This window comes from Helianthus annuus, chromosome 15 (genome assembly GCF_002127325.2).
Source record: "Helianthus annuus cultivar XRQ/B chromosome 15, HanXRQr2.0-SUNRISE, whole genome shotgun sequence".
NCBI classification, from domain to species: domain Eukaryota; kingdom Viridiplantae; phylum Streptophyta; class Magnoliopsida; order Asterales; family Asteraceae; genus Helianthus; species Helianthus annuus.
Genome location: NC_035447.2, coordinates 6,630,091 through 6,647,374, shown reverse-complemented (window position 1 = coordinate 6,647,374; position 17,284 = coordinate 6,630,091). Strand labels below are relative to the sequence as shown.

The 17,284-nt window shown below is 35.0% G+C and overlaps 1 protein-coding gene across 1 annotated transcript; it reads right to left on the bottom strand.

Moving 5' to 3' along the window:
• Positions 1 to 11,512: 11,512 nt before the first annotated feature.
• On the bottom strand, positions 11,513 to 13,486 carry LOC110910434 (histone H1). Its single transcript, XM_022155074.2, has 2 exons — positions 13,219 to 13,486; positions 11,513 to 12,437 (listed from the first exon to the last, which is right to left on the bottom strand). The coding sequence occupies exons 1-2, from the start codon at positions 13,411 to 13,413 to the stop codon at positions 11,769 to 11,771; spliced, it is 864 nt and encodes a 287-aa protein (XP_022010766.1). The 5' UTR covers positions 13,414 to 13,486; the 3' UTR covers positions 11,513 to 11,768.
• Between the last annotated feature and the right edge of the window lie 3,798 nt (positions 13,487 to 17,284).

Here is a 17,284-nt window from a genome sequence, read left to right as displayed (position 1 = left end):
GAATCTAGATTTATTATTGACACATATACTTGTGCTTTATCCTTAATTATCAATCGTTATGGCTTTTGGAATTTCTTATAGATATACATATCTATATAATCATATATTTCACATGCTATAATATACATACCCTTTATAAGGTTAATGTATTTAATAGATTCTTATTTCCAAAAACAAGTCTGATATCAGGCCATGATATTATTTTAGGGAAATCTTGTCACTTGGTTGACATACTATATACCCCATTTTATCCGATTCGCGCCGGAGAGGTAATCTCAGTATATCCGGACAAGCTGGAGAGTCTGCTACTCTATACCCAGTTTTGCCGGAGAAAATTTTCTATTTCCCATAAATAGTATCTTTTCAAGATTTTAAAAGTGCCTCTTTTATTAGGACTTTTATCCAGAATCAAGGAAATTTGTATTCCCATAACATATCTTATTCTAGACCAAATAATATCAATAAGCAAGAATAAATAGCAATTAAGTGCTATTGCCTGCTAACCGTCATTCTTATGACATACCAGTATCCATTACATTATACTTATATAAGTAATTTACCTTAAAGTTTATTTTAAGGCAAAATTCTTAAGTTCATGTCTAAATATCATCCGAAGTGCTATCAGATAACATTAAGTTTCTAATTCTCCGTTTCACTTAGGTATTATTATAACACCTAATTGCGTAAACCAGTGGCTTAGCTTATACTAAGGCCTCTTTTCTTATGTTCAAGTCTAACTGTTATCAGTTGTGCTACCATTTAATAGTAATCTCCTAACTCTTTTATTTAAGCGTAAGTATTATTATCACAACACTTGTAAGCTTAAAGCAGTGGCTTAGCTCTGATACCACCTACTGTCACGACCCCTGATCCCATCCTGGCCGGAATCGGAAGTCGCGAGCAGTCCAGTGGTACCGGTGATTATTTTTGAAAAAAAACATTGCAGCGGAAATTTCATCAGGACCGTGAGTTAGGAAAAATATCAGAGTTTAGAAACACCGGATTTTATTTAAATAGATGGAATAAATTCCATTGTTTCAAAGGTAGCTTTTAATAAAAACAATATTTCTTAATTTGATTTAATTAATAAAATAAGCCACTTCTTGAAGTCTTTTAGTGCCGGATCCAATCCTTACTCCAATCTACTGTAATTACCTGAAACGCGTTTTAAAAAGGTTTTGTCAGCGGGAAATACTGAGTGAGTGAGTTCATTTTACTGAAAACGACACATTTTATTGTAATTCACAGTGTTAAGATCTTTTACACATGTTTCTGATATCAACCAACTACCCACAGTATTTGTCACTCGACCGGATCTGTGACAGTGGTCATATCACCATTGGCTGCCCCAATGAATGACGTAAATCAATTAAATTTAGGTTCGCCCGCCTAAAATGATTTAAACCGTAGTAATGTGCACAATACCCCACATACTGGCTGTAATTTGGTGATTACATCAACTTAATCACTGTAATTATAATTCTGAAAATAATTTGGAGTATTGTAAAACAATTGATAAAAAGAGAATGACTCACAATCAGCATGCAGGATTGAGTTAACAAACTTCTTGATTCTATTTCTTCCGATAATTAAGCATGCACTTTATTATTCTGGATCTTCTGATGATTTAATAGTTTGTTTGATTGTAAGGGTGTAGTTGGGAGTATTTTTTTGGTAGTTAAATACATAGTTTAACAGAATGGAATACGTATTGGTGTAAAACCCAAATCAAACCTTAACGGTAGTCATGAGATTCGAACCTTAACGAATTTCACAAAAACTGGGTTAATGATCAATACAGCTTTTACGATAACTCACGAGATCAAATTCTCACAACGAACGACAAAGTGAGATACTTAAACTCATTCATCGAATTAACGACGAACGACAAAGTATAACCCTAATGTGGGCGGCACTTAAACATTCTTTGGATATATTGATCGCTCGGAAAATGAATCGTAATAGCGATTGAGTGATTATTGGTTAGAACACCAACGTATAGAGAGAAGAAGAAAAGAAATGAGCAAAGAAAAATGAATCCTAAGCTTCTTATTTATAGCAAGCAGGCAAGCACCTCAATTCATATTGTGGGATAAGTTGACGTGCCTACCTACCTGCTTAACGTGCTAGCTAGCTTGCTTATATATATTAATTCAGCTGCTTCACTCGTTTTTCTTGCATAACTTTTAAAATATAACGTTTTATAAAACGACGAATACGTATTTAGAACGAGCATATTTTTATCTACGTTTTAATCTAAGTTTCATTAAAAACGGAGTAAGGAAAAAAAAAATATATTTTATTATTAATATTAAACGTTCTTATACGACCCCATATATATCTATTTTTAATAAACCTTACTTAGCTTAATTAATCATGTTAGCTTAATTAATATTGATTAACTGATTAATTAATCATACTAAACTTAATTAGGGTTTCCTTATTGCATAATTATCATACTAAATATTGATTTTAGTGAGGGTTGTTACACTAACCATTCGATTATATCCATCTCCACTAGGCATAATGCGTATACACCAATTCAGGAGGAAAACCCAATAAATATGAGAAGACCTCCCTTGTGAGAATCGAACCCAAGACGACCATTTTACCTTATTATTATATTATACATATACATATATTAAAAACACAACCTAATGAATAGTGTTTTATTATTATTCCATATATAAATAAACAACTTTTTTATGCATAACCACTTGTACTATATGCTTTGGGAGTTTTTCAAAAAAAAAAAACTTGATTTTTTACTTTTAACCCAAATGTTTTTAGTTTTTTAATTTTAACCCTACATAATTTGTTTTTTTAACTTTAACCCAAAACTAAACTTGATTTTTTACTTTTGATCCAAAGGTTTTTAGCTTTTGCAATTTTAACCTTATATAATTTGTTTTTTTAACTTTAACCCAAAATTTATTTATTATTTGTAATTTAACTTTACAACTTTTGTCACTTATACTTTTCATCTTTGGCAAATTTTCGTTTTACGTATAGTTCTAAATTTTTTGACTTAATACAACGCAACGTACAAGTGTAGTTCAACTTTTTTATGTTTTGTTTCAATTTTTGCAAGTTAACACGACGCAATGTGCATGTGTGGTTCAATGTTTTTACCTCTATTATTCCATATATAAATAAGCAAGTTTTTTTGTACATAACCACTTGTACCTTGTGCTTTGGGAGTTTTTCAAAAGAAAAAAAACGTTATTTTTTACTTTTAACCCAAATGTTTTTAGCTTTTGTAAATTTTACCCTACATAATTTGTTTTTTTAAATTTAATCCAAAACTAAACTTGATTTTTTTACTTTTAACCCAAAGGTTTTTAGCTTTTGCAATTTTAACCTTACTAATTTGTTTTTTTAACTTTAACCCAAAACTTTTCATTATTTGTAATTTAACTTTACAACTTTTGTCACTTATACTTTTCATCTTTGTCAAATTTTTGTTTTACGTATAGTTCTAATTTTTTCGACTTAATACAACGCAACCTACAAGTGTGGTTCAACTTTTTTATGTTTTGTTTCAAATTTTGCAAGTTAACACGGCGCAACGTGCATGTGTAGTTCAACGTTTTTACCTCTATTTTTTCATGTTTGACAGGTTCGTCGCAACACGCAGATCCTAGGCCGAGTCAGTGTTGATGGTCGATGACGGTTGTGTGACATTAGTACTATTTGACACCATTTTACACCCCGCCGCAACACGGGGTCTGCTTTGGGGTTTTTCTAAAGAAAAAAATGGTTATGTATATGGTTATCATGACCTTGCCTTTGGGGGTTTTTCAAAATAAATGATTTTTTACTTTTCACAAAAAAGTATTTCATTAATTACTTAAACCCAAAACTATTTGTTTTTTTTACTTCTAACCCAAAACTTTTTATATTTTGCAATCTATCATTGCAATTTTTTTTACTTTCAACTTTGGTCCTTTATAGTTTTCATTTTCTGCAAATTTTTCGTTTTATGTTTGGTTCTATATTTTGTGACTTAACACATCGCAACGTGCGTCTTTGGTTTAACGTTTTTACGTTTCGTTCTAAATTTTGCGAGTTAACACGACGCAACGTGCGTGTGTGGGTGAACAATTTTACATTGTCTATTTTTTCCCGTTTGACAGGTTTAACATAACGTACGGGTCCTAAATCGACTTAGTTATAACTAAAGAATCCCCGCCGCATTGCGGCGGGTCTCAATCCTAGTTATAATAATAGTAAAGTAATATATAGTTTTTTAAATACTTTTTATTATTTTACTATCATAACAATAATTATTTTCTTACTTTTTAAGTTAAATACACTTTCATATTTTCTTAACTTTAATTATTTTTTTGTATTACAGGTTAGGATAAGTTTAGTGTCAACCGGTATCGAAAATACTGGTATGGTCATGTCCGGTATCTGTACATGAAGGTAAAAACCACCACAAGGCTGGTACAGAAAACACCATAAGTTGGTACCTAATTGCTATTGAAAATCTTTTAGATCGGGAAATTCGGTACTGCTATGCGGTACCATTTGCTCATCCCTGATCACAGGTAACGTACGAACAACGGTATTGTACAACTTTTTTGTTGATTTTCTTCAACTTTTTATTATTTCTTTTTTTCAATGGTAGGGATGAGCTCGGTGCCAACCGATACCGAACCAGTACTAGTACCGAAGATATATGAAGGTAAAAAACAGTAGCGAACCGGTACCAAGAACGCCAAAAGTCGGTACCGAATTGGTACTTAAGATCTTTTGGTTCGAGAAACTCGGTGCCGGTACCCAGTACCATTTGCTCATCTCTGACAACGGGTTTCATACGAACAACATCGTTACCATACAAATTTTTTGATTGATTTTCTTTCGGTTATCTTTTAGTGTTTTTTTTTTTTACATTTTCTTTTTATTCTTGTCAGTGATTCCATTCGTAACGCGGTCGTAATGATTTCAAAACATATATAAACACATACTAAATAAAATAATGTTCGCCGCGTTACGGCGAATTTGTTTAAACCTAGTTAATTATTAAAAGACATAATGTATAATGTGCAATGTTGAGCATTATTTTGTTTTCATGTTGTTTTCTATTAATTACTTTATTTCTTTCTTGTTTTAAATTTTTATCACTTTTGTTTTATAAGCTTATTTGAAAATTTTTTATTTTATTGATCATCAACTAATCAGAAATTCAGAATATAGTTTGTTGATAGATTCTTATTTTAATTACTATATATTTATTTTCATTTGCTCAGTTATCTATTTACTTTTTTTATTTATAAATTTTCATAATTCAAACAAAACAATTTGGTGAGTTGTGTTTTTTGTCATAAAAAAATGAGTAAATTGTAGAAAACGTCTTTTATGTTTTCTCAAACTTACAGGTTTCAGCGTTAATGTTTAAAACTTGTTAAAAACATCTTTTAAGTTTATTTTTGTTTCTGGTTTAATCATTTATGACTAACCGAGTTAATTATCTCAGTTTATTTCCCTCACATGCGTAACATGTGAGGATTATCTTCGTCATTTTCTTCCCCTACTTATAAAACCCTAAAAAACACAACATCGTCAAAACCAAATACCCCTCATTCAAAACCCTTCCGACGATCAACCACCATCAATTTTCCGGCTAGAACCAGCACCATCGATTTTCATGCACATCGAACACCACCATACCCAGATATGAAAGTCGCATCCATCATTGTCTATCCACTATCGTTTGATGACCGACATCAACTGACTCGCAAAATGGAACGAAGATGTGGTGCAAACGCAAAACTGTCTAAACCCAAGCAAATATGCCTCTATTTTCACCTGAGATGTAGGCCAAACAAAATTGGATCTCTTAAATTTATGGGGCCATTCACATGGAACAAGCCCCTTTTCATTCCGAGCTATCAACATCCAATCGGAGGAAAGATCCAGCCCGCGTTTCGCTGATTAATGCCAAACAAGCCAGATTTGCAGGTTGATAGCCTCACGTTAGTTCTGTATGTGAATTCATATTGAAAAGTGCATATCATTTTTTGTAATTATTTTCCTCTTTAGTTTTGATTACTCTATTGAGATTATATGTATTAGTTAGGGAAGAATAAAAACTAATATTAAGGCCGTGGGGTATGAGGCGGGAGTTTTGGCGTGGGTTGGGGTAAAACGCCTAAGTCACCACCCCGGGTGGGCTGGGTTTGGGGCGTGGCCCTTGGGGCTTGGGTTTCAAGCCGGGCGTGGGGCGGGGGACCAAGGTGACATGGCGGTTGCTGAGTGGCCCATTCAAAGTAGTCGTTGGCTAGCCGTTGGGGGCTAGGTTTTTTTAAAAAAAAAAAAAATCTTTTTTCCTCTATATATACTTACCACATTTAACATTTTTCTCACACAATATCAAACTCATAAAACACAATATTACCATGAGTTCTTCAAGTTATAGTGAATCGTCATCATCATCTGACGATGGTGCGGAAATATTTCTACAAACGATCGCGGCTGTGGTGAAAGCTATCGTGGAAGACGAAGACGATGAGGAAGAGACTCAACAACCTAAACGGAGGAGGAGGTACATCGCTCGTGAACGGCACAACGCTAACGATTTGTTGGTAAGCGATTACTTCTCAGCGGAACCTAAGTATGATGAAAAAATGTTTAGGCGTCGTTTTCGTACGAGTAAAAACTTATTTTTAAGAATATCTAGAGATCTTGAGGAGAAATATGATTAATTCAAACAAAAACCCGATGTAACCGGGCAATTAGGATTTAGTACGTGGCAAAAGGTCACGGCCGCACTTAGGCAGTTAGCGTACGGCAATAGTTCGGACATTATGGATGACTATTTAAAAATGTCTACACGTGTAGCTAGAGAAACTCTTCACAACTTTTGTTCGTGTATTCTAGAACTAAGAAAAGATATTTGAGAAAGCCCTCCTTCAGTGACATGCAACAAATATTGGAACATCACGCTGATTATCATGAGCTACCCGGGATGATAGGTAGTTTAGATTGTATGAAATGGCCCTGGGAACTTTGTCCTACCCAATGGCAAGGTGCTCACACTAGTGGATTTCACGGGGTGCCAGCCATCATGCTTGAGGCGGTTGCGTCCCAAGATCTTTGGATATGGCATGCGTTCTTCGGTATGCCAGGTTCACATAATGATATTACCATAATACACCACTCGCCTCTTTTCAATGATCGGGTAAATGGTATAGGACCCAAAGGAAGTTTCTTTGTATGTAACGCCCTGCGTTTTCAAACTTCCTACATTTAGAAACCTTACGTGAAATTCTATCTTTGGAAATCTTGTGTTCTTATAACCATTCTTTCATTGTAATCGTTGTAAAATACGGAACTTGCTTCGTAATAAAACTTGTACATTACACTTTTTACCTAGTTAAATCATGTTTTATTTCATATTTCACCTTGTTACAAGTTAGGGGAAACATTGTTGCACATTATTACACAACTTAACTAACAAAATTACTCATTATAATGTTTTAAAAAAATAAAAAAATAAAAAAATAAAGAAATATGGCAGCCCCAATTCAGCAAAATTCAGCCCATATAGTTGGGTTTTGTGGGCTAGTTTCAAGGTGTAACCCCTTCTAAACACTTCCAAAGCCCAACCCATTGAAACCCTAATCCTTCCCCCTATAAATACCACTTATAACCAGCCTCCCTACCACTTTTGCAACACTAAAAACTCTCAAAACATCCTCCAAACCGTAGCTGAAAGCAAAGGTTCGAGTAGATTGACACCCCTTCACGAAAATGAGCATAACTCACTCAATTCTTATCCGATTCACTCGATTCTTTTTCCTACTTGCTTGTATAATCATGGGGTTCGATTCCTAGACTTCTCCTTGGAGAAATCAGACCTGGAAATGCCCCGAAATAGTCCATAAACTTTTTGTTTGTTTTTATGTTCATCAAAAACTTGTTTAAACCTATGCAACTTGTGTCTAACACATCTCATACCTATGTCCTAATGCTTACAACTTATCCCATGGTTGGTTAAGCTTAAAAACAAGGTTGAGACATTTAAAATCAGAGGATTAAACCTCATAAACTTGGTGTTTTGTTTAGGGTTTTTAACCCACAAGTCATGTCAAACTTTGTCTTTGATACATGAGTGATTATGGAACAACTTGGGTTGTCCAAACATACAATCCTCACATGATTTGATGATTTCTCTTAGTTAGTGTGTATATTTCTTATTCTTTATTGTATGTTCATGACCCTCCTTGGTTGTTTTTTTTACATCAAGTGTAGTAGGGCTGTAAACGAACCGAACGAACACGAACAAGACCTTGTTCGTGTTCGTTCGTTAAGGAGATAAATGTGTTCACGAACGGTTCATGAACACTTACCGAACGAGATTTTATGTTCGTGTTCGTTCATTAAGTAAATGAGTGTGTTCGCGAACGGTTCACGAACACAAACAAACACAAATAAATTTGGCGAACACGACAAAAGATAAAGATAGATGGCTCAGAGAGTAGCACTCGAACTTGAATCCCTTATCGTGGGACGGGGGTCAATCGTATTCGCCGATGTAAATAATGAGAAATGAAAGGGAAATGATGCATAAACAACGTGAAAGTGGGTTTCTTAGTTTAATTATTAGGGTAATAAAATAAATAAAAGTTTAATAATATAAAAAGTACAAATAAAAAAGTACAAAGATCTTCAATTAAAACACAAATATACAAACATAAACGAACGCAAATCAACGAATGTTCATGAACATGTTCACGAACATGTTCACGAACACGTTCACGAACACGTTCACGAACACCTTACCGAACGTTCACGAACACAATCGAACGAACGAGACCTCCGTTCATGTTCGTTCATTTAACTAATCGAACGAAATTTCTTGTTCATGTTCGTTCGTTTATTAAACGAACGAACATGAACGAACTTCCCGTCGAACGGTTCACGAACTGTTCGCTGAACGTTCGGTTCGTTTACAGCCCTAAAGTGTAGTGGTGAACACATAGAGGTGCCTAAATGGAAGACTTGATCTTCCTACCTCCTACATGACTTCTATGACATTTAGAGGTACCAAAATGAAGATTTTAATCTTCTACCTCATGCTTGAACTATTGGACATATATTATATAACCTAAATATATTATTCGAATAATCGAATCTTTGATGATGAACTAGTGTTCATATGTCGGGGTACTAGATTACATCATCCTAGACTATGATAACTTGTCACGATTCTAATGGAACCTTGTTCCATGAAAACATCTAAACTCCTTCGAGTTTCCTAGTGTCAAGAACAAGCATCATATGTACTAAATGATTATTTTCCATGTTATTCTCATATCTTATTTTTACGTTGTTTTAAACACCGAATCTCGACTCTAAACATACTTGAACTTTAACCCTTATACATTCGGACTCTAAATCTCTACTCGTCAACAATTGGATAATCGGAAAACATATGCAAACTTTGTGAGTATACTCGTACTTTTCCCCTTTTTACTTTTACTACTTTTGGGGTGTAACATGTTTACCTATTGAAACTTACACATGAACTTTTGTCTAAACACATGAACATTCCTATAACATGCTTGTATATGTGATGGCTTGATACTTTAAATTTGGGTGATTCTTATGTGTTGAACTTATCATTAACTTCGTACGAGCCAAACCTTGACATATGTAGCGCTATAGGATTAACGACCCGCCTCTACTGAAACTTTGGTTATGTCATGAGCAAGTTGCGTTTTCTTGGTTTGATATGTTACACACATGCCATATTTAATGTTTATCTTGAATCGCATGCTTGCTATGAGGAATTGTTCACACTTTTATCTTATGCTATGTATGTACCAAACGTGTATACTCGCCTTTGCTTTTGCATTGAATTATTTTAAACATGTTACAGGTTGACGAGGACGATGCTAAGAAAAGAAATAGCGTTGATGCCTAGATACACATATAGACATTAGGGTTTAATATGTAGTATCAAATTTTGTCATGTTATCATGTTGTTTTGTTAAACTTGTTGTATTTGAATTCCTTGTAATGTTGACTATTTGAAGTTATGAAATGAAATGAAATTTGGATTTTCTAAATATTGTCACAAATAGCGTTATGATGTCTCTAGCAATCTTCACACTTCGTCTCATCCCGATGTTTCCGCCATTGGTTGGGGTGTGACATTGTAAACGGGGTTGAGTACGCGTACGGGTACTACCTAGTTGATGGGATTTACCCAGAGTGGGGGGTTTTTGTAAAATCGTTCACAAAACACGGTACCACAGATCCAAAGAGATTAAAGTTTAATAGGGTCCAGATGGCTGCACGTAAAGACGTCGAGCGAGCATTCGGTGTTTTGAAGAAAAGGTGGCGAATATTGGGAATTCCTTGTCGACTATGGGACAAGGATCAGATTGGAAACGTGATGTACACATGTATCATTCTTCACAACATGATTTTGGAGGATGAAGGTAAAGCGGTCATTACCTACTATGATGACGATGACCCCCAACCAGGTAACGTAACAGACGAAGATAAAGCGGCAAATGAATTTTTAATAAAGTCAATGGATATACATCAGAACCTTCGAGCTGATTTGGTGGAACACGTTTCAACGATTCCTGGGTTCGAAACCTACGAAGACGACGAAGAATGACTGTCTTTTATTTTGATAATTATTATGTATGTTTATGTATTTTTTTTAAATATGTATGTTATATGTATTTATTTTTTGTATAATTATAAATATAAATATATATTAAAATTAATTGTTGAGATGGCATAGCCACCCGCCCAACCCAAGCCCCGCCATACCCCGCGGACAAGTAACCACCCCGTGGGCTGGCTCCCTTTACACGTGTCACCTTTTGCTCAACCAAAGCCTCAATCCAAGTCCCACCATACCCCACGGCCTTAGGTACAAAGCAATGGATCATGAATAGGGAAAGAAGAAATCAATGGATTTAATGGACTAAATGTATATTTGGGTACAGAATTTGTGTTTCTTCGAATTGTGAATAGATTTATTTCCTACCCAAAAGTCTCTAATAGTGGTGGCAGCCTAAGGCTACGAAGTGTTGGTGGGTTGTGATTGTTGTGTTGGTTGATGAAGTGAGAGTTATGGTGGGGCTTAATGAATTTAGTATTATTATTTTCTTACTTATGGTTTTTTTATATTTTTCGGAGGTTTTATAACAGGAACTAAAATGATGAATATAACCATCACATGTTAGGTGTGAGAGAAATAAACTAAGATATTTAACTTAGTTAGTCATAAAGGATTAAATCAGCAACAAAAGTCATATTAAGGCTGGAACCTGCAGATTTACAAAAACATAATTTACGCCTATTTATTTGTTTGAACACCAGTACAGATACCTTTGTAATTCAATAAACACAAAAATAAGGTATTGCATCTCAGACTCTCAGCAATACATCATCGAATTTAAGAAAAAAGAAGTATTGCATCTAAGCAATACATGTTTTTCTTTTCAAACACATATCTATGTAGACAAACAAATTCAAAATCTAAAATCCAAAACCATCGATTTCCAATTCAATTTCACAAGAAAAATAAACCCTAATTAATCACCCTACCAACAAGCAGTTGCAGGATCATTCATATTCTTTCAACCAGAAACAACATTATCTAAAAACCATAACACTAAAATCAAACTCTATAACCTCCCCATGGGCAACAATATGATAAACAGTCTAATTATACACCCATGAATCCACCATCATCACCTGAAAAACTTTACATCTAACATCTAAACCAAACACATTCACTTCTTCGCTTTCCTAGCCGCTCCGGCTCTCTTAGCCGGAGTAGCTTTCTTCGCCGCCGGTGCTGCCTTCTTCGCTGCCGCCTTCTTCACCGGTGTCTTCTTAGCCGCAGCCGCCTTGGGAGCCGCAGCTTTCTTGCCTGGAGATGTTCTAGTTGACGTCCGAGCAGCCTTAGCAACGGGCTTGGTAGGCGTCTTCGCCTTGGCAGCTGGCTTCTTCTTTGCAGGAGCTGCGGCTTTCGGCTTGGCAGCTGGCTTAGCCTTTGCAGCCGGCTTTGTTTTAGCAGCAGGTTTGGCTTTCACAGCCGGCTTTGCCTTCGCAGCTGGCTTGGCTTTCGCAGCAGGCTTGGCGGTTTTGGCAGCTGGTTTGGCTTTAGCTTTCGTAGCAGCGGCCGGCTTCTTTTTAGCTGGAGCTTTCTTGGCAGCCGGCTTGGCTTTCGCAGCGGTTTTTTTCTTCGGAGCAGCTTCGCCAGAAGCCTTCGACGGTAGCTTGTAAGAGGCTTTGACCTTAACAAGCTTACCGGCAGCAACGAATTTCTTCAGCTGAGTTGACAGCTGCTTCTTAAAGTTAGCCGGAAGATTCTTCTGCTTCCCTTCGATAAGCTTCGCAATTGCGTACTGGCTTGAACCGGTTCTTTCCTTCAAAGTAGTTATGGCGTCCGTAATCATCTGCATAATCAACATAACAACAGTTTGAGATCTGTAACTGAATCGATTTCAAACTTAGCAGACGAAATGTAACCTAAAAACTGCGTAATCCACAGAAACAATTATAGATCTGTAATCGTTCAGTTTCAAATTTAACAGGCGAAATGTGACCTAAATGCTGTGTAAGCAACAAGATATACAAAAACAGATCTATAATTTTTCAAGTTTAACTAAGAATATAGAGTCAAACTGCTACCTAATCAGCAAAACCAGATCAATAAGCAAATGAATCTCATATTTATCAAGCGAAATGCACTCAAAATGCTTCGTAATCAACGAATGTAACAAAATTAGATCTATAATCAACTCGATTTCAAGTTAAACTAGCGAAATGCGGTCAAAATGCTTTGTAATCAACGAATATAACAGAACTAGATCTATAATCTAATCGGTTTCAAGTTTAACTAACAATATACAGTCAAGACTACTACCTAATCAGCAAAACCAGATCTATAATCGAATTAATATCATAGTTAGCTAACGAAATGCATTGAAAATGCTTCGTAATCAACGAATATAAACAGAATTAGATCTATAATCTAACCGGTTTCAAGTTTAACTAGCGAAATGCTGTCAAAATGCTCCGTAATCAACAAATATAACAAAATTAGATCTATAACCTAATCGATTTCAAGTTTTAACTAGCGAAATACTGTCAAAATGCTTCGGAATCAACAAAAAAAACAAAATCAGATCTGTAATCGATGCAATTTCAAAATCAAGCGAAATGCAGTTGTAATACCTCGAGGTATGTAGGATGAGCAGCAGGAGTCCTAGGTTTCCTCGGAGCAGAAGCTTTCTTCGTTTTCTTCGCTTTGGTCGCTTTGGTCTCTTTCACCTCCGTTTCAGCAGGAGCATTCTCCGTCGCAGTGACGTCAGCGGTCTCCGTCGCCTCCACAGTAGGCTCGGTCGCAACGATTGGCTCTTCAGTCGACATTGCTAGCGTTAGGTTAAGGTTGAGATTAGGGTTTTGATTTCAATGAAAAGTTGCAGGTTTGTGAGGATGAAGAAGAAGATGAGGATTTAAATAATGTGAATTAAGTGAGAATATATCCGTATGCTGAAATTTGATTGGTGGAGAGGCTACAACGCGGATGGTGTCTGTTTGAATATCGTCCGTTGGATTGGTTTTAATCTACGGTTGGAAAGTAAGATGTGTGAGGCATTTGATGAGGGTTGTAATGAGGATTTTGAATGTGTGATATAGATATGGTGTGTTTCTATGCTTGATTCATTTCAGTATAACTTGAGTTATAGTTGATGGATTTTTGTGAAATTTTGTTTGGTGTGTAGAGAATTTAGTTAGCTTTGTAACGAGTATCTACATTGTTGCTGACGATAAGCGGTTTAGGAGATAACTGGCTTAAAAGGTACCGTGGTCAAAACGTTTGGTTTTCGATAGGAAATTGTATTTTAAAGCGTTTTCATAACCGCATTAAGGTAATTTTGTAATATTATTGACTTATGTGATGCTACTTTGATTGAGCAACGAGTAGATCCAAGAATTTACGAAAGTGGATGAAAATTGAGTATGTTAATGTTAGTTATACCGTCGTTAAAGATGAACACTTTTGATGTGTGATATTGTAACATGGAATTACATGGGAGATCAAACCCCTAAATTACGGTGAACACTAGTATTCGGGTTTTTGTCAAGTACTTGCATAAATACATGTATTAGAGCTTGATATCAATGATAAATTAGTTATGATATAAACATTATAAGTGAAGATGAGCATTTAGGGTAAAATCTTAGTCATTTGTGCATGTTTTTATGGTTAGTGTCCTACTTGGATTTTTTTTATTTTTTGTATGTGTTTCACCTAATTACACAATTTGAGTTTTTTCCTTGGTGGGTTGATATTTATAAAATATATTAAAAACATTCTATATAAACATGTTTGGATAAAAACAAACTGATTATATATCAATTTTGATTTATACTTGGACTATTGTCAATTAGACCATACACCATATGCTAACGAATATACTATAGTTCAAAATTAGTGTGTATATCTATAAGTACATATAACATTACAGTTATTAGTGATTTTACGTGTATGTACCTGTTGTGAGTTCACTGGTGAATCAAATGGTCCTAATGGATCAAACTATTTAAGAGTGATTTCACATGTAATGTACTCATGTTATTCCTTTTTTTTCCTATGAATCATGTGCCATTTACTATTTTTATAATTATATAATGTGGCAATCAAAGTTTAATTGTTGAGTGCATACTTCGTGTGGCAGTAATGTGTGGGAGTAAATGTGGAAAAAATAAGTGATTCTTACATGTTCGATTATGCTTTTTACTTTTGAATCTTACATAATTTTATTCTAAACACTAAACTATTGCTAAAGCATAAAACTTAAAACTGAACCGAACCGTGCACACCCCTATTTTTAAGTACGTACACAAGACTGAATGCTCATATGATAATTTTAGGCTACAACTCTCAACATAAAAGTAACAATAGACTACCAACAATGTTGATCAAGTGTAATTTGTCGTTTATGCCACTACAGGTTTGCTAAACGTTTCCCATCACGGTCTAGTATTATACCTTCCACATAGTACACTCAAGTAGAAAATGCAATGACAACATGATGCTACACACATACCTCATGGCTGGTGGTTAATCATGACGACATTCATTGCCTCGGTCTCATTTGCAATTGAAGTCTAGACATTTAAAGATGTCCGGATCTTTTAAACCTGTCTTTGATACCAACTTGTAAGGCCCTTTAAAGCGGGCACCCTATAGTTGGATCTCATTACAACATATAGTCGAAAGTTTATTCAATTATCTCGAAACACATAACGAAATTAAATACAAACCATCCACTAGCCAAGAGAAACCACAACTTGAACCAGTGACCCGCAGTCAAACTAACATACATGTAAATGTGAGCTACGCTGAGTGAGTTATAACAATTAAGTTTAAGCAATAAAGTTGACAACAAAACACTTTATTTTTGACTCAATAACTCTTTTATAAGCATCCTCAAAACTCTTTAAGCGTGTCACAACCCAACCAAAATCGCAGACTCAAAACTTGTCACCTAACACAACCCATAGCTATGACCCCAAACCCTTCTCACACATAATAGGCCACCCTTACCTCTTTAAACTCAATTATCTTTAACCATGACTATTCATCCATACTCATTACTCTATGGCACCAAGCACCCCCAGGTACAACTCAACACTAAATCTCCAAGTTGACATCTCTAACAAATACATAACATACCCACTAGTTCATCTACACGCACACAAGTATGTCACCTAAGGTGGGAATCTACACACAAATTTAGTCACATCACAAAGACATGATTGATCATCTCAACTGGGCTTGTTGATATAGTCTCCTCATCAACAACTCGCGCTTCAAGTACAACTCGCGCTTCAAGTGACACGTGAATGTGATCGTCTATAAGTGCTCATCTCATCCAAAATGGCATTGGCTACTAGCACACACTGATTTCATCTAATGTCGAAGGCTTACACAAACATCTCAAGAATGCTACATCACACCTAGCACATAAACACACTCTAGACGTTTAAGACCTTGTCAACATCACAACATAGTGGATTAGCCACATAACCCTTTTATATGTCATTTACCTTGTCCAACTACCTTTATGATACAACTACACATACGTTCCCATTGACGAACTATCCCAACTACACATCCAATACCTCGTTAGTAAATAAAAATCACTCGTCACACGTGCATTCCTAACCATATGTCAATCTATGCATGAGGCATTACTCAACCCTTGTACATCGAGACTCTACACGACTTACGTTATTCAACGAATACTGGCCCACATGGTTCCCTAACTTACCCTTTGACTCGGTTTTTAACTCAAATACCAGACTACATGTATCGACCCAACAACGCCATCTCTAAGGCTACTTACTTAACTCACATAAATATTTAAAATAATTGACCCATGGGAAAACGCTTAATAAACCATCTTATTCCCATTGATTTAATGTATGGGTTCACCTATGAATTACATTTGGACTTAGAAGTTTGGGCTTGATAAAAATTGGCCCAAATTTAGTTAACTAGAATAATTATTATATGATATGTTAGAAATTATATCATCATATTTTTCATTCTACTATATATATTAAATCAAAATACATCTATACACTATAAGACCATAGGTAATGGTTAATGCCCACTAAGGGGCATTTTTCATCACATCATCATCATAATGTCCTTTTAAAAAAGGTGTAATGGTTAATGCTCATTTCATTTTTTACTTTCCATTATTTTTCTTCTCTTTGGGCATTATTATAGAAATGCCCCTCACTCTTCATGCCCCTATAATGCCCATGAGTAATGGTGTAAGAGCATTATCAAAATCTTTCATGCCCTTATAAAGCCTCATTACATATGGTCTAATAAAACAAAATAATTTTATCTACATGACAAGCTTCTAAGCCCCATTACAAATTTCCTCACATAGTTTTTAACATCAGTAATATTAATTAATTAAAATTTTCATCTATTAATAATTACCAAAAATAAGTACAATTAATTTATTTCCATATTCAAACCTGTTTTGATTTACTTATGAAAAAAATGATTTTTTTTTTGTATCATATCAACACCATCAAACTATATCAAAAAATTCCAATGTTACTCAACTCAATTCTACAATTTTCTTACTATGTACATGTTTTCCTTTGGAATTTTTGTTTACATTTCTCAATATTTGATTTGACTATATCTCAAATATTTAATCTTGTTAACATATGTTACAAATTTCGTTTGTATTACTTTACTAATCTA